Raw genomic sequence first — 25106 nt, forward strand, 5'->3', positions numbered from 1 at the left:
TTTGTGGGTGGCGTGGCTTGACTTTCTGCCTCTTGGTAAGCCTCGTTCCTGGACATGATGTTGTCTTAAACCCTTAGTGGCTGTTGAATTGGAACAAAGTGCTCCATACAGTAAATATTTTACTATTGTTCTCTTTTAAGAATTGTCAATAAAGTATATTTTTGTATGATGACCCATGTCTCTGACCATGACCATGTCCATGTCTCGGTGATACGAACCTGTGTATGCCTTCTGTGTTAATTCTTTGGGTGAAATTCCCAGGGTGGCATAGTCGGAGTGTGAATGGTGCAATCTTGTTCATTTATTTAATCCTTTAGGAAACCCCCTTGTCCCCCTCGTTTTCCCCCGCCACATAGACAATCTCTGTGAACTTTTAGTGACTTGAGGAAGGAGAGGGGGATGCATATATAAACAAGGAGATAAGTTTGGACAAGACAATGTGCTCTCGATCTTCTGTCCAGGGTGCGTTTTATTGCTTTATTGCAGGGTTTTGTCTTAGCTGGAAAATCAGTTCTTACAGACCCTTAGGTCCATATCACAAAGTAAAAGAAACTGAAAGAAAAGAATAACATGCAAACATAGATTTGCATACACCAAACATTATTTAAGAACATACAAACTTGAGTTCCAGTGCTTCCAGAACCAGGAAGAATATCTTGGATCACTTAATATAGGAGCATTTAAGACCATTATGATTGTATTTCTCGAATCACCCAATCAACACATGAAATTATACATTGTTTTTATTTTATTTACCACATTTAACACTGTTATACAATTAACAATTAAAGTAGCCACCTAAATAAAAATAGAGAAAGTTTTGCTTAAGGTTCTCTTTAGTTTTAACAATCATAATCACACTCTTTTTAGTATTAAATGTAATATCATACTGCATACCATAGCATGAACATATACGAAGCAACTATTATAATCCAGCACTATAAGGGGACAGAATAACTAGATCATCAGCATACATCAGGAAATCAGCTCAAAGCATTATGGGTAGAATCTCTCTACAGTCTATTCTGATTCATCAGCATAGTTTCAATGATGATCTAGGATAAACCCTAAACCCAGGATACAGCGTGTCAGTGAATGTGGTCTGGACTGTGTGTATGAGGCTCAGTGTGTCAGAGATGTTGTAGAAGGACAGAGTTCCTGCACTGTGATCCACATACACTCCTACTCTACGGCTGATGGGCTCTAAAGGGAGTTTAGTCTCTGTGTTATTGTGCCAGAGTGAGAATCTTTTAGGAGTGCAGCACAAACTCCAGGACTGATCATTCTCTCCAAACACACACTTACCCCGTCCCTTCCTGCTGATGCTCTTGTATGACACTGAATTTAACACACATCTCCCACTCCACTCAATCTCCCAGTAACAGCGTCCACACACACTCTCTGTACACAACACCTGCTCAAAATGATCAAATCTGTCTGGATGATCAGGATACGGCTGCTCTCTGCTAGTGAATTTAATCACTCTGTTCCTCTCAGACAGACGGAGGATTTTATGTACTGTGTTCGGATCCAGAGTGAACTGATGAGAATCTGATGGAGAGAAAATATCAGAATCAGGAAATATGAATTATATATATATATATATTATATTTTAATGTACATTGTAAAAAAAAAAATTAGTTTTGGTGCTTGTTAAACAATTAAAATGAGTAAAAAAACCCACACAATTACTGAACATTTTGTCTTTACCTAATTTTGTGTAAAATCCACTTGATTATGTATAACCGAAGTTTACTTAATCCATTTGAACTATCTGAATAATTAGTGTTGAATTAACTTAAATTGGACAGTGGATTTTTAGTTCCCTTTCGAAAGGGCAATCACGGCAATCGATATTGACCGGCAACAGCCTATGATGTCACTACTAGTTCGACCCGGAAGTATAAAAGGGGCTCCTAGAGAACATGTCATCCTCTTTTCGTCTTCAGCAACTGTTTTCCCTTGAGAAAACTCCACTCTTATCTGGCCCTCTTCTCAAGGGAAGAGAGACAGACATCTGTGCCAGGTGATTCGGGTCCTGCTCGCGCTGAGGCAGATCAGAGACTAGAATGGTGGGGCTTCAGAGGGAGCTCTGCTGGCAGCCCAAGATAGCAGGAGATGCCTGATGAGGGTGAAGAGGATTTACAACCCAAACCCTCACAGCCACCCTGCCCCGCGTATGATGAGTTGTGAGTGTTATGTAATGCTCTTCAGCAGGCTTTGCTGCTGTAGGAGAGCGTGAGGGAAGACCGCTCCTGTGAACCTTCCATTACTGCACGATCAATACAATGAGATCGAAAAGGCATTGAAGAACCCATGTTTAGCTTTCATCCATCGCCATCAGCAAGCAAACCATGCTGATGTTGAGGGAATGCACGAACACAGGTATGTGCCGATGTCTCAATTGACGAGAGGTTCACAAACTATCTAGCGATTGGAGAGGCACCGGCACTAAGTGCACTGGCAATGCTTTTTAAACAAACATAGTGCTTAAATGCCAGGGATTACCACGCTGATCTACTGAAAGACATTGTAGGCTTAAAAATCATGCTTTCCCCCATTTGGTTGAAACACGGAAGCTACACCAGTTACTCTGCCAAGAGATTTATTATTTAAACATGTGCCAGACATACGAGAGAAACAGGCATTTGAGAATAAGGCTACATGAGAGGAGGTCTTCATTCCAGATTTCTCTGTTCCCCATTTCTCTATCCTCTCACCCCATCATGCTAACTGTAAACGGTTTCTCTGGGTTTCTCCTCCCTCACCCCATCATGCCTCTATTTTCTCCTTCCTTTCACCCCATCATGCCTTTATGTTTCTCTGCGGTGGTACAGTAAGATTGAGCTTATATACATCACAGAGAGACTTGAAAAAACATGTTGCTTATGTTTAAAAATGGAATGTATACCTAATGCTTACACATGGTAAAATCCACTATCCCGCTGTGTATACATTAGTGGTACATTTGCATCAGTTGAAACATTCCTTTCCTAGTAAAGAACATACCAACTGTACGAATCTGAAGTTTCATCATCATTGGAACATCTCTGCTCAGTGAACGTTGCATTGCACACATACCTCTAAGCAAAATATAGCTCATCCCAGATCTCTCATCAGCACACATGTACACACGTACAACATACTCTGAAAATACATTATGAAATTATTATGAAAATGATTAGAGAATAATAATACAAATAACATTAAAAAGTATTTAAATATATAAAGTACAATATAGCAGAGATGGGGGACTCGAGTCAATGACTTGACTCGAGTCAGACTTAAGTCGCAAATTTTAGGACTTGAGACTTGCTTGACAAATATTAATAAAAGACTTGACTTGACTTTGACTTGATATTCATGACTTGAGACTTGACTCGGACTTGAGGTAAATGACTCGAAATAACTTGTCTTTTTAAAAATAAATATCTGTATTTGAACGCACCGCAACAATCACGTGACGCAGCAGGAACGCGGGCTGTGTGAACAAAAGCCGCGTGTAGTAGTGATGACGCTGAAGCGCGGGATCGTTCGCCTGCTGTGAAACGGTATGTAATGCGCAAGTTTATGATAGAATCAGAGAGGGAAAAAAAATGCACAAGCATGGTTTCTCGAGAGAGAAATCGCAGCTCATAAGCAAACTTAAGACGCTGCTGAGACATTAAAGTCACACCGATGTCATGTGTCTTTACGGGATTTTTACGGGTTGTGTGTGAACGCACTCTCTTATTCCGGAAAATCACTGGCAGTGTGAATGAACCTAAATCAAACTAACCCGAGTCAAATCTCGGGTCACTTTATCCGTGTATTTTCCGGAATCTCTGTGTGAAAGGGGCTTTGGTCACACACCCTGACGAAGGCTCATTAGCCGCAACGCATAGGTGTGCAAGTATACTACTTGTCACCTGATTTTAAAATATTAAAGCCATGATGAAATAAAGGCTTTCTATATATATTTAATAATATTCGAGTGCCTTGGATTAATGTTTTTTTTATGATCTGAATAATCCCTTACATACAAAAGCACAGCGAAAAACAAAACATTTCTTGAAAATTAAAATCGGGTTAAAATATGTTAAAATATGCCATATTCCAGTTTTTCTTACCTGCATACATCCCTTTGTACTGTCTAGTTATATGCTACCAATATAGTCTGCTATCCCAGGGTTGACTTGAATGTTAAAAGAAATATAATAAAAATGTAACTGTAATTTAATAATAATTAATAACACATTGGTACAGAGTCGACCGTTCTCTGGGATCTGTTTTCATGATAATCGAATGTAAAGAGTTTTATCTCTAAAAACTGATTAGCTTATAACGCTAGTATATAGGGCATAGAGTAAGTAAAAAGAAATCGCTAGTTAATACCACTAACAAGCACCCTCATTATGCTACCGTGTTAGTGTGAGGCTATTTTGAGCCTTGTTAGTGGTATTAACTAGCGATTTCTTTTTACTTACTCTATGCCCCATATACTAGCGTTATAAGCTAATCAGTTTTTATAAAACTCTTTACATTCGATTATCATGAGAACAAATCCCAGAGAACGGTCGACTCGGTTCCCATGTGTTATTACACCCCAGGTTCATTTTGCGCCGGAGTTGTCCTTTAATAGCATAATAGCATGTGTACAGTGTCTAATAATTGGATAGTTTTTGGGGATGCACATAAAAGATTGTAAAAAGACACCTACACCCAAAGAAAAAAAAACATACAGACTATCGAACCGAACCATGCATACACAAATAAACAAAACAAAAATTCAAACTTGCAAGCACAACCATGCACACATGCAAACAAATAATACACTCTTCACTCATACACACGCACACACATTCACTCACAAATATTAATGAATCAATTCACACTCAATCAAATCACCTCTCTCTCTCTCTCTCTCTCTCTCTCTCACACACACACACACACACACACACACACACACACACACACACACACACACACACACAGAGAGAAAGTCAAACACAACCATGGACATGCAAACAATACACCTTTCACTCATACACATGCACACACATCATTCACAAATATTAATAAATCACTCACTCACACAGATTAATAATGTACAATAGTCAACCCACCTGATTGACAGGTTTAAGTTTTGTGTCAATTCAATTATTACTGTTTTTTTCTTGTTATTCTTTTGTTAAAAAGGAAAGATCTAACTTGTTGTTAAGGATGTGTTCATGTTCCATAAAGGGGATGCCAGTTTGAAGAATGCCATTTGGTGGCATAGGAACCATTATACTTGAATTGTGAATTGTTTAATATCTTTTAATGGTCTACTGCAATGTTTGAGGCATATTTATTTTTCATGCTTTAATGTTGGCCTAATTTCAGTTACATTTACATTTTAGGCTATGTAGTTTGAAATTTTATTTCTTTTTTTAGATTTTTAACCACTCAGCTGTATGTGGAAATGCATATTTAAAAAAAATGTTGCAAATAAAACCATAGTCCACAACTTCTGTAGTTTTAACTTATTTTAATATATAAATTCTGTGAAATCATCAAACGTTTGTATGACTTGCCAGTGACTTGTGACCCAAGCTACGACTTGACTTGACTTGCTTGACATAAAGCAGTGACTTGACTTGACTTGACTTGCTTTTCACAAAATTGACTTGGACTTGCTTGAGACTTGAAGGTTAAGACTTGAGACTTACTTGTGACTTGCACATGTGTGACTTACTCCCACCTCTGCAATATAGTGTACCCCTGACCCCCCAGCAGAGAACTATATAGTAATTGGTGGTAGCATGGGACTCAATTACAGTTACAATGCAGGCACAATTGCCTCCTGCTCTTATAGACAAGATCTTGACTACGGTCACCAACATCAAGCTAGGCCAGGCCATCAGTGTCAAACACTTCCAGAGAGTTGTGGGGCTTCTGGCAGCAGCATCCAACGTAGTACCTTTTGGCCTGCTGTCCTTGAGACCCCTACAGTTCCCCCGAGGGGAAACCCATTCTGCATGATCAAAGTAATGCACAGATGCCTTCATTCTTTGGTTATGTGAAGAAACCATGGTTCCTGTCCTAAGGTCCTGTATCGAAAATGCAGTGTCAGAGGAGGATATTGACTATGGATGCATACCTCATGGGCTATGGAGCAGTCATAGAGGGTTGCTACACCAGAAGACAATGGAAGGACCATAATTTTTCGTGGCACATCAATTGCCTGAAGATGTTGGCAGTGTTTCTAGCTCTGAGACATTTCCTTCCGGAACTCAGAGGCCATCATGTTCTTGTGTGAACAGACAACACGTCTGTGGACTCCTATATAAATCGGCAGGGGGGCCTGAGGCCTCACCCTCTATGCAGACTGGTGCATGGGGGCAGACATCCTCTTGAGGCAGGGGCTGAGGCCTGAGGAATGGAGTTCTCTGGATCTGGAGGGAGTTCAACCAGGTGGAAGTGGATCGGTTTGCCTTCCACGAGAACACACACTGGTTTCAGCTCTAGTTTTCCCTCATGCATCCAGCTCCTCTAGGGCTGGATGCAATGGTAAAACGAGTCACCTGAGCCCTCGCAACCTTCCTGTCCTGGGTATGATGAGCTGTTGCATTTAGGTGATGTATACCGCGCCAATCAGAGTTTGAGCCCAGGCAGCCAGGGGCTCCTGGCCCATCCTGGTTTGAGAACCATCGCTTCCCAGGCCTCTCCCCCTCCTTCTCAGAGGCACATGCGCTCCCAGCACCAGTGAACGATCCTTCCCTCTGAGGGTCTGTACATCGACCCTCTCCTCTTCCTTTTCTCTCCCCCCTGTGCTCTTCTTCCTCCACAGGCACCATGAACATCAGGCCTGAGGCTGGGCCAATGATGAGTGTGTTCCATCATTTGGAACCTGTGAGTGTACCCTTTCAGGCTGTAAGACTATGGCAGGCCTCTTTTACATTAAGGCATCTGCTTCTCAAGTCACAGGTTGAGCTTTGCAGGTTACTTCACCTCTGCGAAAGATTATAGCAACATCAGCTCCCTATAGAAGGGGAATAGGGGGATGTTTATATATATAAAAAAAAAAACTTTTCCTTAAAAAGTGGCAATTTGACTGGGGCCCTGGATCTCCCACTTTTTAACCCTTGTGCATCAATTTAAAAAAGTTACTCATAGGTCCAAAGAGGACAAAAATGTCCATGTCAAAAAACGGCCATAAAAAGTTGAAGCTTGGGAGCACAGACTTAACTTTGGTATCATTTTAAAGAATACCCTTGGCAGATTATTGCTGAAGTTAATTTTTTTTTATAAGTAAATCCAAAAAAAAGTTATATAGGTTTAAGTTTATGAAAATTATTTATGAATATTATTTTATATAAAATATATATTTTATGAAACAAGTTGAACTCTAAAACGGCTAGAAAATCAAAGCCATAAATCTAAATAAGTTGTGTTCCAAATTTGAGGTTGATATCTCAAAAAATGAGCTTTCAGTAAGATTTTGTTTGGGCGCAGTACCAAACTTTCCCCATTGGATCCCAGCAAAACTCCTCTGGTCACACAGTGATTGGCTTTGTTATTTGCAGTTGAGTTTTTCTCTATCAATACTACAAACACACAAACACATTTTTTTTTATATAACACACATACCAACCACACTCTGACATCCATACCAACACACCCACACAATTATCATTGCATAATTTATCCAGTTGGCTCTATAATAGCTCAAAATTCATGCAGTTAACAGTAACAAAAAAACAAAAACTTACTCATAGGTCCAAAAGGGACAAAAATGTCCATGTCAAAAAACTCTCATAAAAATGTTATGCTTGGGAGCAAATACTTAAGTTTGGTCTCATTTTAAAGATGACCCTTGGCAGATTGTTGTTGAAGTGAAAAAATTGAAAAACGTGCAACCACATTTTTTTTATAGAAGTTTAAGTTTATGAAAAATATTTATGAACATTAAAATTAATATTTTATATAAAATATATACAAGTATTTTGTATAACTAGTGCAACATTTTTTTTTTTTCAAATGAAATGGGGGTGAAATAGTAAAATTACAATAAAAATAGACACCTGTGCCAAAATTAATGCAGTTAACATTAAAAAAAACTAAAAACTTACACATAGGTCCAAAAGGGACAAAAATGTCCAAGTCAAAAAACTCTCATAAAAATGTTATGCTTGGGAGCAAATACTTAAGTTTGGTCTCATTTTAAAGATGACCCTTGGCAGATTGTTGTTGAAGTGAAAAAATTGAAAAACGTGCAACCAAAAAAATGTTATAGAAGTTTAAGTTTATGAAAAATATTTATGAACATTATAATCAATATTTTATATAAAATATATATTTTATAAAACATTTGGAACTCTAAAACTGATATAAATTCAAAGCCATAAATCTAAACAGGTTGTGTTCCGAATTTGAGGATGATATCTCAAAAAATGAGCTTTCAGTAAGATTTTGTTTGGGCGCAGTACCAGACTTTCCCCATTGGATGCCAGCAAAACTCCACTGGTGAACACAGTGATTGGATTTTCGATTTGCAGTTGAGTTTTTCTCTCTCAAATATTACAAGCACACAAACACACTTTTTATTTTATTACACACATACAAACCACACTTAGACATCCATACCAACAAACCCACACAATTATCGTTGCATAATTTATCCAGTTGGCTCTATAATATGCCGAAGCAGAAAACAGGAATAAAGCGAGTATTTGCGTTATAGGCCTAACCTGAAAAAATGGCACCATCTGATAAAAAATGGTAAAAATGTCAATTTTGAAGCCTTGCCAACATAATGAAAGCCTATTAAAAAAGATTGCATCATTTTATAGTTAAACGGCACAGGGATTAAAAAATGCAGTTTTAATGGGTTTCAATGGGGACATTTTTGTCCAAAAGGCGCTGAGAGGAAGTATTTTGTGTAACTAGTGCAAAATAGATTTTTTAAAGGAAATGGTGATGAAATAGTAAAATTCCAATAAAAATACACACCTGTGCCAAATTTTATGCAGTTAGCATTAACACAGGCAAAGTGATCCAAAAAACAAAACTGAAAAGGACAAAAATGTCCTCAAGGATGCACAAGGGTTAAGGGAAGGTTATGACACCCTTACTATATGCCTCCTCTAACTAAGAGTAGTTTATGGGGTTCTTATATGGTGGATAACATTAGAACGAAACCGAGTAGCTCGGCTTCCTCTCAATTAAAGAGTTATTTTACTATAGCCATCGCTCATCTGAGCTCCAGATAATTTATATGGCAAGAGTCCGGCCCTCTTAGGAGAGTGCTTCATTGATTCCATTCTGTTTGAGTGAGTGGACTTCCTCTCGTTAGAGAGTTACTCTGGAAAATAAGACACCGCTCTACTGAGCTCCAGGCAAGATCACTATGTCAAGCGTATGGCGCTCAGAGAGGCCTCCTTGGTAAACCAGGTTGAGTGAAGTGGTTTCCTCTTGCTAAGAGAGTAAAGGGCACTATGCTGAAGCGTCAGCTCTCTTGAGCTCCAGAGAGATCATGAATGCGTCCTCTGTGGGCCACCTTGATAATCAACCTATGGTTAGTGTGTTGGCCTCCTCTCATTTATAGAGAAAGTATGTTGAAAGTACCACTCCACTAATTTCCAGGTAGATGATGTTTTCAAGTGGAGGCGGGTGGTAAGGCCACCTTGATAATTTCCTTGTGGTGAGTGAAGCTGGCTTCCTCTTACTTAAGAGAGTCGTTATGCTGAAGCCACTGCTCCACTGAGCTCCATGCGGTCAGTTCCCCTGTATTGAGTGAGTTGGCCTCCTCTTGTTTAGAGAGTCGCTATGTTGAAGCCACCTCTCCACTGAGCTCCAGGAAAGTCATGAATGCGTGTATGATCGGCCCTCTATTTTTTGGGCTGCCCCGATATCCGGCCTAGGCTTAGTACTTTAGGAATGCATATCTTATCAAGTATATTTGTATAGCGCTTTTCACAATACAGATTGTATCAAAGCAGCTTCACAGTATTAAATTAAAATAATACAACAAGGTTTGTTTCTAATGGAATTTATTGATTGATAAAATAAAATAAAATATCCCCAAAATATCCCCAACTGAGCAAGCCAAAGGAAACAGTGGCAAGGAACCGAAAAACTCCATCAAGTGACCTAATGGTGTCCTAAAACTCCATCAGGTGACCTAATGGAGAAAAAAAAACCTTGGGAGAACCCAGGCTCAGTCGGGGGCCAGTTCTCCTCTGGCGTTTATGAACTAGAGGCCGGATTGTAGTTTGAACTGTAAGATTAAAAATATTATATGAATGCCTGGCCGAAAAGATGCGTCTTTAATCTAGTTTTAAACTGGGAGAGCGAGTCTGAGCAACGAACAGTATCAGGAAGGCTATTCCAGAGTTTTGGAGCTAAATGTGAAAATGATCTCCCTCCTTTGGTTGATCTGGATATCCTAGGTATGACCAAAAGCCTCGAATTTATTGATCTTAAAGAGCGCGATGGATTATAGGGCGATAGAAGATCCGTTAAATAGACTGGAGCTAAGCCGTTTAGGGCTTTATAAGTCAGTAGCAATACCTTGTAAATAATACGGAACTTTATAGGTAACCAATGTAATGATGATAAAAATCGGTGTTATATGATCATATTTTCTCTATATACAACTCTAGCGGCTGCATTTTGGACTAACTGTAGCTTGTTTATTGAGGATGCAGGACAACCAGCTAATAAAGCATTACAGTAATCTAGTCTCGAGGTCATGAATGCATGAACTAGCTTTTCTGCATCAGAAACTGATAGGATATTACGTAGCTTAGCAATGTTTCTAAGGTGGAAAAAGGCTGTTTTTGTAACATATGAAATATGATTTTCAAAAGACAGGTTACAGTCGAGTATAACACCCAGGTCTTTTACTGTAGAGGATAAAGTAACAGGACATCCTACGATGTTAAAGTTGTATTGTAAGAGGTTTTGTGGGCGGTTTTTTGAACCGATGAGTATTACCTCTGTCTTGTCTGGATTTAATAAAAGAAAATTACGCGTCATCCAATCTTTTATATCTTTAACACACTGTCAATTTGGATAATTTAGCGTTTTCATCCGGCCGTGATGAAATATAGATTTGAGTGTCATCAGCATAACAATGGAAACTAATTCCATGTTTCCTTATAATATTTCCAAGTGGCATCATATATATTGAGAATAATAGAGGGCCCAACACAGATCCCTGCGGCACTCCATAGTTTACTGAAGTTACGATAGATTTTTCTCCATTCAAATAGACAAAATGGTTGCAGTCTGATAAGTATGATCTGAACCAGCTTAATGCTTGTCCTTGAACACCTGTATAATTTTGTAGTCGATCTAAGAGTATTGTGTGATCTATAGTATCGAACGCAGCACTAAGATCAAGTAAAACTAATATTGAGATAAAGCCTTGGTCAGAAGCTAAAAGTAAATCATTTGTGAGTTTAACGAGCGCAGTTTCAGTGCTATGGTGCGGCCTGAATCCAGACTGAAACTTTTCATAGATGTCATTTTCTTGCAAGAAAGAGCCCAGTTGAGCGGACACAACTTTTTCTAGTATTTTAGACATAAATGGAAGATTTGAAATGGGTCTATAATTTGCTAGATTATTAATTAATTGTGGTTTCTTAATAAGTGGTTTTATAACTGCCAGTTTAAATGTTCTTGGAACATGACCTAAAGATAAAGATGAGTTAATAATATTGAGGAGAGGCTCTTCCACTACAGGTAACACTTCTTTCAATAGTTTAGTTGGTATAGGATCTAATAAACATGTTGTTGTTTTAGATGAAGTGATAAGTTTATTTAACTCTTTTTGTTCTATAGTTGTAAAGCACTGTAATTGTTCTTGCGGGGTGATAATTGAGGCTGAATAATAAGGCGCGATTGAAGATTGAACATTTACAATTGTGGTTCTGATGTTTTCTATTTTCTCAGTGAAGAAGTTCATGAAATCATTACTACTAAACTGTAACGGGATATTTTGTTCGGGTGATGTCTGTTTATTTTGTTAGTCTAGCCACGGTGTTAAATAAAAACCTTGGATTATTTTGGTTGTTTTCTATTAGTTTGCGGAGGTGCTCAGCCCTGGCCGCTTTTAGGGCCTTTTTATAACGTGACATACTGTCTTTCCACGCGATTCTAAAGACCTCTAAATTAGTTTGTTTCCATTTACACTCTAAATTACGGGAGCGTAAATGGATCTTAGACAGAGGCGTTTTTTGCTGTGGCATCCCCGCCTCCTAGCCTGCAGTAGCTCAGAGTAGGCCTCTTCAGCCCAAGACTGGCAGCTAGTGATCCTGGTACGCCTCCTCTCACTGTGGGAGTCACTCGGCCAGGGCCCGCCTTCTGCATTAGGCTAATAATGCGAGTCGCAGGCCCTGTGACCTCCTCTAACTGCCTAGGTTGAGCTGACTCCTCTTGATACTAAAGTAGAAGCGATATGCTGAGCTACAATTCCCTAGCGGTGTTTGGCACAGACAAACAGCCAGGTGTTGCAGGCTTTTCTTCAGAAGTCCTCCCTGTGGTTGTCACCTGGGCGTTGTCAGGCTTCCTCTTGTTTAGAGAGTGACAAGCACTATGCTGAAGCCGCCACTCTCTAGAGCTTTGGTAGTAGCATTTACCCTCTGGGGTAGGCAAACGCTCTGGCGCGTTTTGCTCGATTTTTTTCACATAGCAGCAAAATAGACTTAAAATACTCTGTCATTTATGGTGATACAGACTTAAGAAATGTGAAAAAATAAACTGTTAAATGTCTATTTTTTATGTGTCCACTTACAATCGAAAAACAAAACATTGTGATTTTGTAAAATAAAGAAAATAAACAGGTTGTACTTTCTGCCTCTACGTCACTGTGAACTTTTTTTTTTGAGCTAGTCTCTAAACTTACACAAAACTCAGCGAATACTATGTTATACAGGCATAAGCAATATATCTTCATAATCATTTATTTGTCTGCTTTTAAATGATCTAATTCAAAACTAAAACAAATATATTCTCTGTTTATGTAATCTGTATGAAAAAAGAGAGATGTCAGTCATTCTCATTACAGCTCATTAACTGCTAATGTGAACACGCCCATGGAGAGCGCGCGCTATTCAAACGCAAATGATCTGATGCGCTGCTCCTCCCACATCAGCTGGATACATCAAACTTTATCAGATTCATGTACTTTACGTTGTCTTGCGATGCTGTGAGGAATAATATTATCATAATAATAATCCTGGAAAATTTACCTCAGAAGTGCTGGTTTAGTTTCACTTCAAGGAGCAACTGATTCAACTGAGGACTGTGAATAGTAAGTTCTTTATTCTTATGTGCTTTGTTCTAATCGCGATATGAAATAGTGTCTGTAAACCGCAAAAAGACTGTTTAAATATGAATCGCGTTTCTGTGTGTGAATGAATGAACAGCTTTTCCCAAACTATATTGCTATACTGAGATGAGTAAAACTCGACTGAAATATGTTGAAATAAAATGTATTTGTATAACAGGGTTTTTCCTGCATAGAGAATTATGAGGCGGCCCTCCTCGTCAAATTTCGTGCCGCCTCCGGCTCTCGACAATAAAAAATAACTAGGGAATCATCGAAACTGTGAGGATGATTCTGTTTTATTTAATTTAATGTAAGTGGCGATTGATAGCCTATAGTTGATAATAATATAGGCCTAGCTAATGTACTGACGGCAACAAAGTTGCGCTGTTGAGGCTCGCGCTGTCATTTATAACAGCGATTCCCAAACTGTGGTCCGCGGACCACTAGTGGTCCGTGAGGGTACTGCAGGTGGTCCGTGGAAAGGCAAAATGAAATATAAAATAATATTTTTTTTACCTTCATTTTACCAGGAAATTCACATAAAAAAAGTAAAAAGAATATGTAGGCCTATATTGATGTAACATTTTAATTAAATTGTCAAGTGTTTTGTGTGATTACTAAAAAAGCCTAGTGGTGTTCGGCCGTGACATTCAAGTTTGTGCCGTTAGAACCACAACATTGGTTCGGTGGATAGCAACAGGTTCTCTGAAGAGAAAAGGGCAGAGGCAAATATTATCTCATTATCACATCACACGCATATCCTTTAATGGTGCGTTCACACCGGACGAAATTTCGCTTCAAACTTTTGTTTTGTCGCGGGAATTGATACAAAGTGGTCAAGCGTATCACTAGACGCGGCAGGCGCGAATTTGACATATGATCCCTTTTTGAATTTGACGCGCTCGCGTCCGGTGTGAACGCACAGTTAGGCATAGGCAGTTTATATGAAACAAAATGTTTATAAATGGAATGAATAAGGCCTGTTATTATTTTAATTTCCAGTTAGTTTCTTGATCTCGCGTTTCTGAAATGTTTTGCGGATGTGCTGTAAAGTGGACAAACTCAAGCCTAGGTACTTTTTGAGGACTTGTAAAACTCTGAAGATTAATAATCCCCTAAAATCACCAAAGGTTTTGAAATGTTGACTATATTCCAGTGTTCTTATTACTGTATAGATTTCATACTCCATTGCTATGGAAATAAGCCTGTTGTTCAAATGAACCTGATTATGCCCTCGGGCGCTTGAGTAAATAAATAAATTAAATATGTGGCAGCCGTTGTGTGCAGTAAACTTTCTTTTAACAAGCCTGTTGTACTGATGTGATGACCAATGATAGTTTTAGAGCTAGTAAGCCTATTTAGAGGTGCAGATTAATTCAGGTAGGACTCTGTGTAGACATATTTTATTATGTGTATTATGAGGTGGTCCGCGAAAATTCTTGATTACAAATAGTGGTCCACACACACAAAAAGTTTGAAAACCCCTGATTTATAACATATTATAGTTAAGAATCAATATATAGCCTAGGCTACACACGACCAGAGTGCTGTTTTCCTGAATGCCATCAAGATTGAAACCGAGACTGATTTCATAACAGTTCAATAAACAAACAGTTAAAATTAAGTCACTTACATTTTAGATGCAATGACTGTTTTTGTTCTGTTTCAGCAGCGAAAATAGTTCCAAACAAAGATCACAGCAGAACCATAGCACATCTCACAGCAACACTTGTTGCATTACTGAATGATTCAGCTTTTTGAACGAATCGGTTGAGTCAAAGATTCAATTACCCATTCATAAACTTCCTCATTCTGAATAAATCAGCCGTTTGAACGAATAATTTGAATGAATGACTCAATGACTCGCTCATTAAGACGGTTGCCTGCCGCCTCCTACTGGCGCAGTTTCATAAAGTATCATTCTTTTCAACATTCCTTATTTGTATATTCAAAAAAATTAAAAATAATCTAATTTAATACAGTTATAATTTTTCAATGTAAATTATTTAATTTGATTGGTAACAGCCTAGTGTCTTATTATTTTAATTGAATATATTGATCAAATTTAAGAATTTGAAATGAAAGATGGAGCATACATTTGTAGCGTATGAGCAGATCATTCATTCATTGGTTCTGAATTAATGAATCATGGCTCATTGAATCTGAACACTAATGCACATTCCTTATGAAACCCAAAACCTTGTACACTTTGAACTCATTGAATGTAAATCAGGACTCTCGAGCAGCTAAATTACTGGCATGGAGCCACCGGTCTGGGTTTGGGTTGCCTTCTGACACAATTTACGACCCAGCGATCCTCTCCAGAGACAGTCATATACTCCTTTCTCCAAGCTTTGCAAGCGTCAAAAGAATTCCAGTGCACCCCCCCCCCCTCTCTCTCTCAGCCAGAGAGATAACGAAACCTTCTACACACACATTCCAAACATCCCTTTGCATTTAGTTCAAAATACAAGTGATTCAGAATCTGTAGATGACATGTTAAAGCATGCACGTTGGATTAGTTTTGTTTTGATCATATAGTTATGATTTTCTGATTTGTAACTTGGAAGTGTTTCTCCTAATTAATGTTCTCAAATAGAATCATGGTCTTGTAACCTGACCCCTTTGCTATAGGATAACACTTTACAACCCCCGGGAGACTGAGAAGTCACCTCACACACACACACACACACACACACACACACGCCACACACACACGTGGACTTTCTTTAAACTCATCATATTAAGACATTACCAAATATATATGATATTTTTTTTGTGTTGCATTTTATATGCTCATGTCATATTGGGGTATCTACAATTTTATTGTGTAACTAGCACTATGAGCACCATTCTCTCTGGAACATTGGATATTGTTGCACCCATTAGATTAAAAAAGGTCAGAGAGAAAAGTAAAGCACCATGGTACAACAATACTACGCATGTTCTAAAGAGAGAAACCCGTAATTTAGAGCGTAAATGGAAAAAACTTAGAGGTCTTTAGAATCGCATGGAAAGACAGTATGTCACGTTATAAAAAGGCCCTAAAAGAGGCCAGGGCTGAGAATCTCCGCAAACTAATAGAACTTGCAACTTTTGACTTGCAACTTGATTCGGACTTGCCCGTCTTGACTCGGGACTTGACTAGGGACTTGAATGCAAAGACTCGAAACTGACTTGTGACTTGCAAAACAATGACTTGGCCCCACCTCTGGGATTTACACAGTAATTACAAGTACATAGTGTTATGAGATTAAAGTTTTAAATATAATATTTTGAATAGCCTTTTGAATTATGAAATTAATGACAAAATGAAACAATACTTAAATTATGAGAGTAAGACCCCCAGTAGGTGGCAGCACGTCTTAATAGTCAGTCAGTGAGTCATTCATTCAACCAATTCGTTCAAAATGCTGATTCATTCAGGAATGGACCAATTGGCTGTCAATGGGACATTGAATCATTCACTCAACCGATTCGTTTAAAAGATACAGATTCATTAATGAACAGCACTGTCCATTGAGTCAGCCGTGCAATGGTTCTGCGGCTTTATTTTGCAATAGCTTAAATTAATTTGATTTCAGCTTCATTCCTTGTCCAAAACTCAGTGTGCTGTCTAAAATAAAAGTTATGACTGCTGCATATTTACAATTTCACTCGATACTGATGCGCTTCACTACAGTGTAACTGCATCTGCATGCTGTCTAGTAGGTCACGTAGATTTGCCACACAGATTTTGATACTTGGAAAACTAAATAAAACCAGTGGTGTGCCAGAGAATTAGACTGATGGGTAATGTGGGTGTAGATGCGAGGTATAGCCCGGGTTGATGCGTTTCATGCCCGCCCACACGTGGAAATCGAATATTCAAGCCATTTATCCATTTTCTACCCCATAACATATATAAAATAAAGCCAAATTCTTGCTGGTTTGTTAAAAGCTTAATTACCTCATAAATAATGGCAAATTATGGCATGTATGCAAATATGCCTTTAATTTATGTAAAGTTAACCATTAACTATGGGTGTGTTAATGCTTAACTACTGCATAATTATGGACCCTAAAATAAAGTGTTATTTTTATTCAGTGTATCTGAACTCTTCATGTTCAATATATCAGCAGTGTCTCAGTGCAGTTTACCAGATATCCTGTGCAAATCATAATTTACATGATCAACTCTAAAACTTTTCTGTCATGTTTTCTTTCACCTTCTACAAGAAGAACATGAACACACTCAGTGAGTTATTCTGCTTGTTTTCTTAGTGACTTACATTGTAGGAAGTCGTTCCTGGTCTTGGGAACAATGTTGGTGGAAGTGACTGTGGAAATCAACAGATGTGAAGAGTGTGATTATCATGTCGAGAGAAAATTATCCCTGCATCTGTTCCTAAGACATTTCTAATATGATCTTCTACATGATATGAGATGATGGAGGATAATCATTTCTGAGAGCAGAATCTCCTGGACTTTACCTCTGTTAGAGATCTTCTTTGAGTCCTCTTTGCAGAAATCCTCCAGTTTGTCTTTCAGCTGAAGGACAGATTCTCTCACTCCATCATCAAAAGAGGAGGGAGAACTGAAGGGATTGTCATTTACGTCTGTAGATTCAGGAGGAGCTGAGAGAGACTGGAAACTCTACAGAAAACAGAAATCAGAGCACATCACCTCCACAATTCATCAATAACCTGCACTACAGTCATATTTGTGCGTCTTTTGTTGATCTTTTATTTGATCTTTTTGTTGATCAGTCTAACTATCTAATAGACATATTTCTGATAACTCCAGGTTGCTGTGGTCACGCAGATTGTTTACGCATTTAACTCATGGCCATGAGAAACATATGTCGTTCCCTCAACATTGGATCTCGAGGCCACGACTTTACACATTCCCACAAGTTAATATGATGTGGCTACAACAAAACTAAATGAACCGAACATGTCCTCACCTGGTCACCGTAATATTTATACCGTACTAATGGTTTGTTCATCATTTGTTCATGATTACCCATTGTTTATTGAGATAATGATACTAAAACCATTTTAACATAAATATTTAAATGATTTGTTAGTGATTAATATATCAACTAATAACATATTTATAACATTAATCATCTACTATTGATCTGTTTCACGATTTAATATTTTTTAAGATAATTTACAACATATTTATCTTTTATTAATAATTTATAGACGTATAGTCAAGTTTTGAGTGTGACTAATAACTTAAAAATGACTTATAATTGAACGTTAATTTAAAGTGTTACAGATTATCTAAATAATATGCATCAGTCATCATTTTAGCTGTATTGCATAAATTGAAATTATAGAATTATAGAAAAGACAGAGGCAGATCTGGTGGGAGCAAGGATGAAGGAGGAACCGGAGTAAAAATGGGAGCTCTGTGGAGCAAAAGGGGTGGAAGGCTGAGGCGCAGCCTGAGGTCGGAAGTCCGTGGTGAATCCTGGAAGCTGGATGAAGCCAGCAGAAAGGAGTTGGACAGAACTTGCGAGGACGACAGGGCTTTGGATGACCTCCATGGTTGGAACACAGGAGCCAGGAGGCTGGATGGGATCAGCAGAGGAAGGAGGGCCAGGGAATTATTCGGAACCAGAAAGTCCATTAGGCCTGGTGGGACCGGTGGAGAAGAAGAGACCTCATGGGTGGGAGCATGGGTAGGAGTCCATTCCAGATTATGTAGGTCAATGAGTGCTAGCACTGGGACCACCATATTAGGGATCCTCCTCCTCTTCACCCACTGTGAAGGGGGAATCACAGCTGGAGAATACCAACTCCACACACTCAGAGAATAGCACGCCTCTGTCTGCTCTTTGAGCCCGGAGTGATATAAGGCGCACAGGGAGTCATCTGGGTAGTGTATCATGCGATCTAGATTGAGATTCTCATGTGTGGTCAAACAATTATGAAACTGCATATTCATCAGATTTAAAGATCACCTGAAGCAACTTTGGTGAACATTACTCAAAATTGGTATTATCAATTTTACCATGATGTAAGAAATCAGAAGGGAAAATATGGTTTAAAAAAGTTTATATGTTCTGGGAGTTTGGAACTGTTCTTTGCACTAGTGGAATTTGGCAGCTAAATATATCTGCCAGAAGAAAGAGCTCAGGACATGTTTCCTAAGAGATTTCCAGAGCTGAAATGCATTCACAAGTGTAGTCTATTTTTAAAGCAATATGATTAGATGAAAACCTACCTTAAGATTATATAACACAACACTTCAGTCAACAGCTCATTCGGCTCTCATGAAATGTTTCTCTGTGAGTCTCTTGCTCAAGTCCACTATGGCCCTGTTCTTCTAGATCTCTGTTACCTGCAGGAAATGGATGTGATCCTGTGTGTGTGAAAGCTGCTCCAGCTCAGCGTCTCTCCTCCTCAGATCATTGATCTCCTGCTCCAGTCGCTCCAGTCGTTCTTCAGCTCGACTCACTGCAGTCTTTTCCTGATCTCTGATCCGCTGTGTCGCCTCAGAGTGGCTTCTCTCAATGGAGCGGATGAGCTTAGTGAAGATCCTCTCACTGTCCTCCACTGCTGTGTGTGCAGAGCGCTGTTAGGACACACATCACAATCACACAGTGAGCTTCAGTGAGTCCTGACTGAGACTTCTCAAACTTCTCTTCTTCTCCAGACTCACCTTATGAGACACCACAGCCTCTCTCAGCTGCTGAAGATCTTTCTCTCTCTGCTGGATCCTCTGCTGGAACGACCTCTGCGTCTCCTTCAGCTGCTTCTGCACCACAAATCAATAACAGATGTCAGTTTATACTGCTGTCGCTATATCTGTCAGGGTTCTGTCACTTTGGTCTAGTTTATTCTTGGTTTTGTGAGTTCTGACACTCCTGTATTGTCTTGTCTTTGTGTGAGCGTACGGTCTCTTGTCTGTGTAATATTCTAATCATGATGGTCGGATTCCAGCACTCATGTCTAGTCTGGTTTCAGTTGTGCCGTGATTCAGACATTCATGCTCTTGTATTCTTTTGTGAGTTCACAGGATGAGCATTCGCTCGTTCTCGTGCGCTCTGTCTTGTTGTGTGAGCATGCGGTTTCGAGTTTGCTCTGGCCGTACTCTCTTCTGTCTGAGTTATAAGTCATGTCAAGTCAACAAGTCAACTAGACAAGTCATGCCTTGTCTAGTTGCTGGTCTTGTTCTGCCACCTTGTTGAATTTACATGAAGCATTAGGCCTCTTTCACACTGCAAGCATAAGTATCATAAAAGTTAAACTGACACAGATGTAAAGTTTCTGCTGCATAACCATATTTCTGTTAATAACTGCCATCAGTTGTAAAATATTGATCGGGAATCAGTCATTCTAATTTACTTGAAGACAGGCATCCCATTTCCATCAAAAAAAATATTTTGCAAACACAGAACAGAAGCCAAAGCCTGAAGTGAAGCTATAAATGACTGAGTTCATATGGACTAAGACAGATTTATTGAAAAGAAAGTGTTTTTGTCTATTGCTGCATTTAACTTACAATAAGTTATTCTTGACAGAGATATCTTTTGTCAAACAATCTGTGAATATTTTCTATTATTTTTATGTTGCTTCATTAAAAGCCTGTTTTACAAAAGTTTATGTTGATAAATATGTTTACTGTGCATTTTCACCATATTTTCTGTTAAAGGGATACTTCACCGATTAGCATTAAGCTTTGTATCAGTAGAAACTCTGTAGTATTTTCGAATGACCGTGCTTCCCTCCCTCATGTCCCGCTGAGACGAGAGATTTCGGAATTTTTGTCTAGAAAAAATCCTCCGATGATGCAAAAATCGCCATTTTGCGTCATCAGAGGATTTTTTGTCCAGAGGCGAGATACTACAGCCAGTAGGAGGAGCTAGTTCCGCATGTTCTCAACCCTCCCATAGGGGGTGGGATTTTATGATAAAACGGCGTCTTTTCAGTTTTGAGTCAACTAGTAGCCTAGTTGTATCATTTCTTCCGATACTGCCCTCTGTAAGCTTGGGAGTGTCCTCGTAGGGCAGCGAAGCAAGTGCATTCTGGGAGTTGTTGTCTTTCATCCACATGAGCCAAAAATACATTTTCTGGCTTTTCTCAGTCTAGAAGGCACCAACTTCTAAAATAATTTCACATTTCTACTACATAAATTACCCAATTTAAATACACATTCATCTTTCCAACAGTGAAGTATCCCTTTAAGTTCAATGCGGAGCACAAATACACTCAGCAGTGAAAGTCCACTTACAGCTTCTGTTCAATTCTGCTGACGTCTGCAGTGTGAAGGATGTTACCTGATCATATGGGTGCCGATATAAATAGTGTCAACATTATTTCATCAGTATCTACTTTATAGTTCATACCTGTTTCTCTGTCCTCTGCGCTGCAGCTGATACAGTGTCGTGGTTTTTATGGTCATCCATCGTACACAGCACACATATAAACTTCTGGTCAGTGCGACAGAAAACCTCAAGGAGTTTATCATGTGTTTGGCAGATCATCTCCTGCAGTCGTCCAGTGGCTTCAGTCAGATTGTGTCGCTTTCTTTTAAAGAAGCTCTCATGTTCTTCAAGGTGAGTTTGACAGTAAGACTCCAGACACTCCAGACAGGACTTGACGGCTTTGCGTTTTCTTCCAGTACAGACGTCACACTGCACATCTCCAGCTCCAGCGTAACAGTCAGCAGGAAGATTAATCTTCTTCAGTTTCTCCAGCACTTCAGCCAGCATGGTGTTTTTAGCTAAAGCAGGTCTTGGACTGAAGGTCTGTCTGCACTGAGGGCAGCTGTAGACTCTCATCTGATCCTCCTGATCCCAGCAGACTCTCATCTGATCCTCCTGATCCCAGCAGCCTGTAATACAGATCTCACAGAAACTGTGTCCACAGGAAGTGGTCACTGGATCCTTCAGGAGATCCAGACACACTGAACACTGGAACTCATCCTGAGAAATTCTGGCTTCTGACATTTTATTGCTTGAATACAGAGACGCAAACACACACCAGCTCAACTTCACTTCAGTTTCAGTTTCTCTGAACTGAAGAGTTTCCTGTTTCCTGGTTCTGTGTTTGAGTGATGTGTGAAAAACATGTGTCTTCAAATCTGTAAAGCAGGTTCTTCACTCCTAGTGTAGTGGGTTTCCGTCTGCGTTGTGTTTTCTTCTTAATAAAAGAGATCCCACACGATGATGCAGTTGTGATGTGATTTACTGTCGGCTTCTTTCAGTTTCTGTATCAAAATATAACAGACTCCATCAGACACATCTAACAAGGAGAAACTATGATCTGTGCCTCTCATCACCATGACATCCCGTGAAAGAAAGAGGGCGCCCGGAAATACCATCAGCTTTAGCCTCACGCTTACACAACGTAACTTACGTAATGGTGTTTCCTTAACATTTTATACATATTAACACATTTATAAAAAGGGTAAAACAAAAGACAATAACATGGAAATGAAATGAAAATAAGGTCACATAACCATATTACTCGATTGTAATTTCTTTTTTTCAATAATCTAGTGTAACAACACACACTCATCACATCCACCCCCACTGTTTTACACTAGATTATTGGACAGACCAACATCTTGACATATCATTGATGTAATTTTGTATAAACCACCTATACAGATTTAAAGTCATCTGGTTAAAGATTCAGATAAATTATGGAATTTTGTATAAACCACCTATACAGATTTAAAGTCATCTGGTTAAAGATTCAGATAAATGATGGATATGTCAAGATGGCGGCACCAGGTGTGACAGGTGTAGCTGCAGCGCTTTTCTCCTATGTGCTGCTCATAAATATCTTTAGCTATACTGACACTGGTCCAAATTTGGATGATCACTATTTTAACGGTAATACAAAGCTACCCTCTGTGACCGATCTACTGATAAACCAAGCAAAAAAACATTTTGGATTTGGGAGACACGTCTTGGCCGCCACATTCATTCAATCGCACCTTTCCAACCGAACAACAAAATGCTCTAAAACCAAAAAAAAGAAAAAAAAAAAAGCCACAACAAAGCTACGCGTTTCTAATAACCATGACCCTCTTGCTTTCCGGAGACATCCGCCAGTGCCCTGGTTCGCTCAACAAGCAAGAACAAGACAGACCCCACACCACGTCCGCGCACAGCGCAAGCATCACTGGTAGCAGTCAGGTACGCTCTTTATGTAATTTACACTACATTAATGGGCAACAATCTTACCTGAGTGATTTTGTTTCTCCGACGAGCGCCGTGGAGACACCGGTGCCTAACGTGGACGTGACGGCTGGCTGGATGGAGATTGGGACCGGGCATGGCGTGTCTACCTGTGAGGAGCCGCGTGCACTACCTCTGCCATGAACATCTTCGGCGTCGACTTGGAGTCGGGATACCAGCGTGCTAATAACTGGAGAGGCATCGGATCACCAGTAACTATCATTTTGTCAAATACTGAAGGTGACAGCTCACAAACTCTAACTTTAAAGGAATATAAGGCGAATCAAAACAATAGCTTAATTATACCCGGAAGACAAACGTCAACACGGGAAATGGTCTACAAATCCAGCTGTCATAAAAAAAAAAACAGGAATATTGGTTAATTCAATAAAAAATTAAAAATACAAGGCTAATTTACCACCAGCTGCAAACATGGTACCAGGCTACCAAATCTATAGACGTGAAAGAGTGAAATCTATGTCATCTGAGTTATAGTGTATATAAAGAACAGTATGTGAGGAGATAAACTTTGCAAACTGTGACTTAGAATGTATTGGGCTAAAAATAATTTTATCACCACAGATGTCTTTTAGCCTCATTGTAATTTACCGCCCACCCAGCTCAAATACTGATTTCTATGAAAAGTTACAAAATATGCTGATATTTTGATAAAGAGGTAATAATAATGGGGGATTTCAATGTTAATTGGGAAGATAGATCAGTCAAAAAAAGCTCAAACAAAGAACAGATCGCTTTGACCTCACACAGGTAACTAAAGGCCAAACAAGAGTAACACAGTCCACCAAAACCCAGATTGACTTGATATCCAGCAACAGACCAGAAAAAAATCACAAAATCCTTCTATCGGACTATCATAGGACTATCGGACCACAATTTAGTACTTGTGGCGAGAAAATTATCAAAAAAGAGATTTGGTTTCTCTACTGTTAAAGAGCAGGAATCATTTAGAATACTTAAAGACCAAGAACATTTAAAAAATACAGTGAATAATTCAAATTGGGATTCTTTGTTAACTGGGAAAGATACTTTCAAGTAAACTACAGTGTATTATTAAAGAATTCACTTGTAGGCTTACACACAGTCTTACATGGATTAATGCAGATATCCTGAAAAAAAATGAAAGAGTGTGACCTTGCACTAAAAAGGGCTATTAAAACAAATCTGTCAAGTCAAGTCAAGTCAAGTATATTTGTATAGCGCTTTTCACAATACAGATTGTATCAAAGCAGCTTCACAGTATTAAATTAAAATAATACAACAAGGTTTGTTTCTAGTGGAAAAAACGTCCACGTTTGGTAAGGCTGATCAATAGTATTGTTGATTGATTAAATTAATTTAAATATCCCCAAATATCCACAACTGAGCAAGCCAAAGGCAACAGTGGCAAGGAACCGAAAAACTCCATCAGGTGACCTAATGGAGAAAAAAAAAAACCTTGGGAGAACCCAGGCTCAGTCGGGGGCCAGTTCTCCTCTGGCGTTTATGAACTAGAGACCGGATTTAACTGTAAGATTAAAAGTATTATATAAATGCCTGGCTGAAGAGATGCGTCTTTAATCTAGTTTTAAACTGGGAGAGCGAGTCTGAGCAACGAACAGTATCAGG

At 39.0% G+C, this 25106-nt stretch overlaps 1 protein-coding gene across 1 annotated transcript; it reads right to left on the reverse strand.

Annotated features, from left to right (window-relative positions):
• Positions 1-726: 726 nt before the first annotated feature.
• LOC307157258 (tripartite motif-containing protein 16-like) lies at positions 727-22591 on the reverse strand. Its single transcript, XM_079869128.1, has 6 exons — positions 21639-22591; positions 19952-20047; positions 19631-19864; positions 17770-17932; positions 17569-17616; positions 727-1551 (listed from the first exon to the last, which is right to left on the reverse strand). Exons 1-6 carry the CDS (start codon positions 22239-22241, stop codon positions 1034-1036), a joined length of 1662 nt encoding a protein of 553 aa, XP_079725254.1. The 5' UTR covers positions 22242-22591; the 3' UTR covers positions 727-1033.
• Positions 22592-25106: the final 2515 nt, after the last annotated feature.

This window comes from Squalius cephalus (assembly GCF_949319135.1).
Source record: "Squalius cephalus genome assembly, chromosome: 4".
Classification (NCBI taxonomy): Eukaryota; Metazoa; Chordata; class Actinopteri; order Cypriniformes; family Leuciscidae; genus Squalius; species Squalius cephalus.

Excerpts from the sequence above, each read along its gene's own strand:
- LOC307157258 (XM_079869128.1), bottom strand. The coding sequence starts at position 22,241 with ATGTCAGAAGCCAGAATTTCTCAGGATGAGTTCCAGTGTTCAGTGTGT. Across the intron at positions 20,048-21,638 it reads CGCAGAGGACAGAGAAACAG|AAGCAGCTGAAGGAGACGCA; the intron begins GTATGAACTATA and ends TTTGTGGTGCAG. Across the intron at positions 1,552-17,568 it reads CAGGAACGACTTCCTACAAT|ATTCTCATCAGTTCACTCTG; the intron begins GTAAGTCACTAA and ends TCTCTCCATCAG.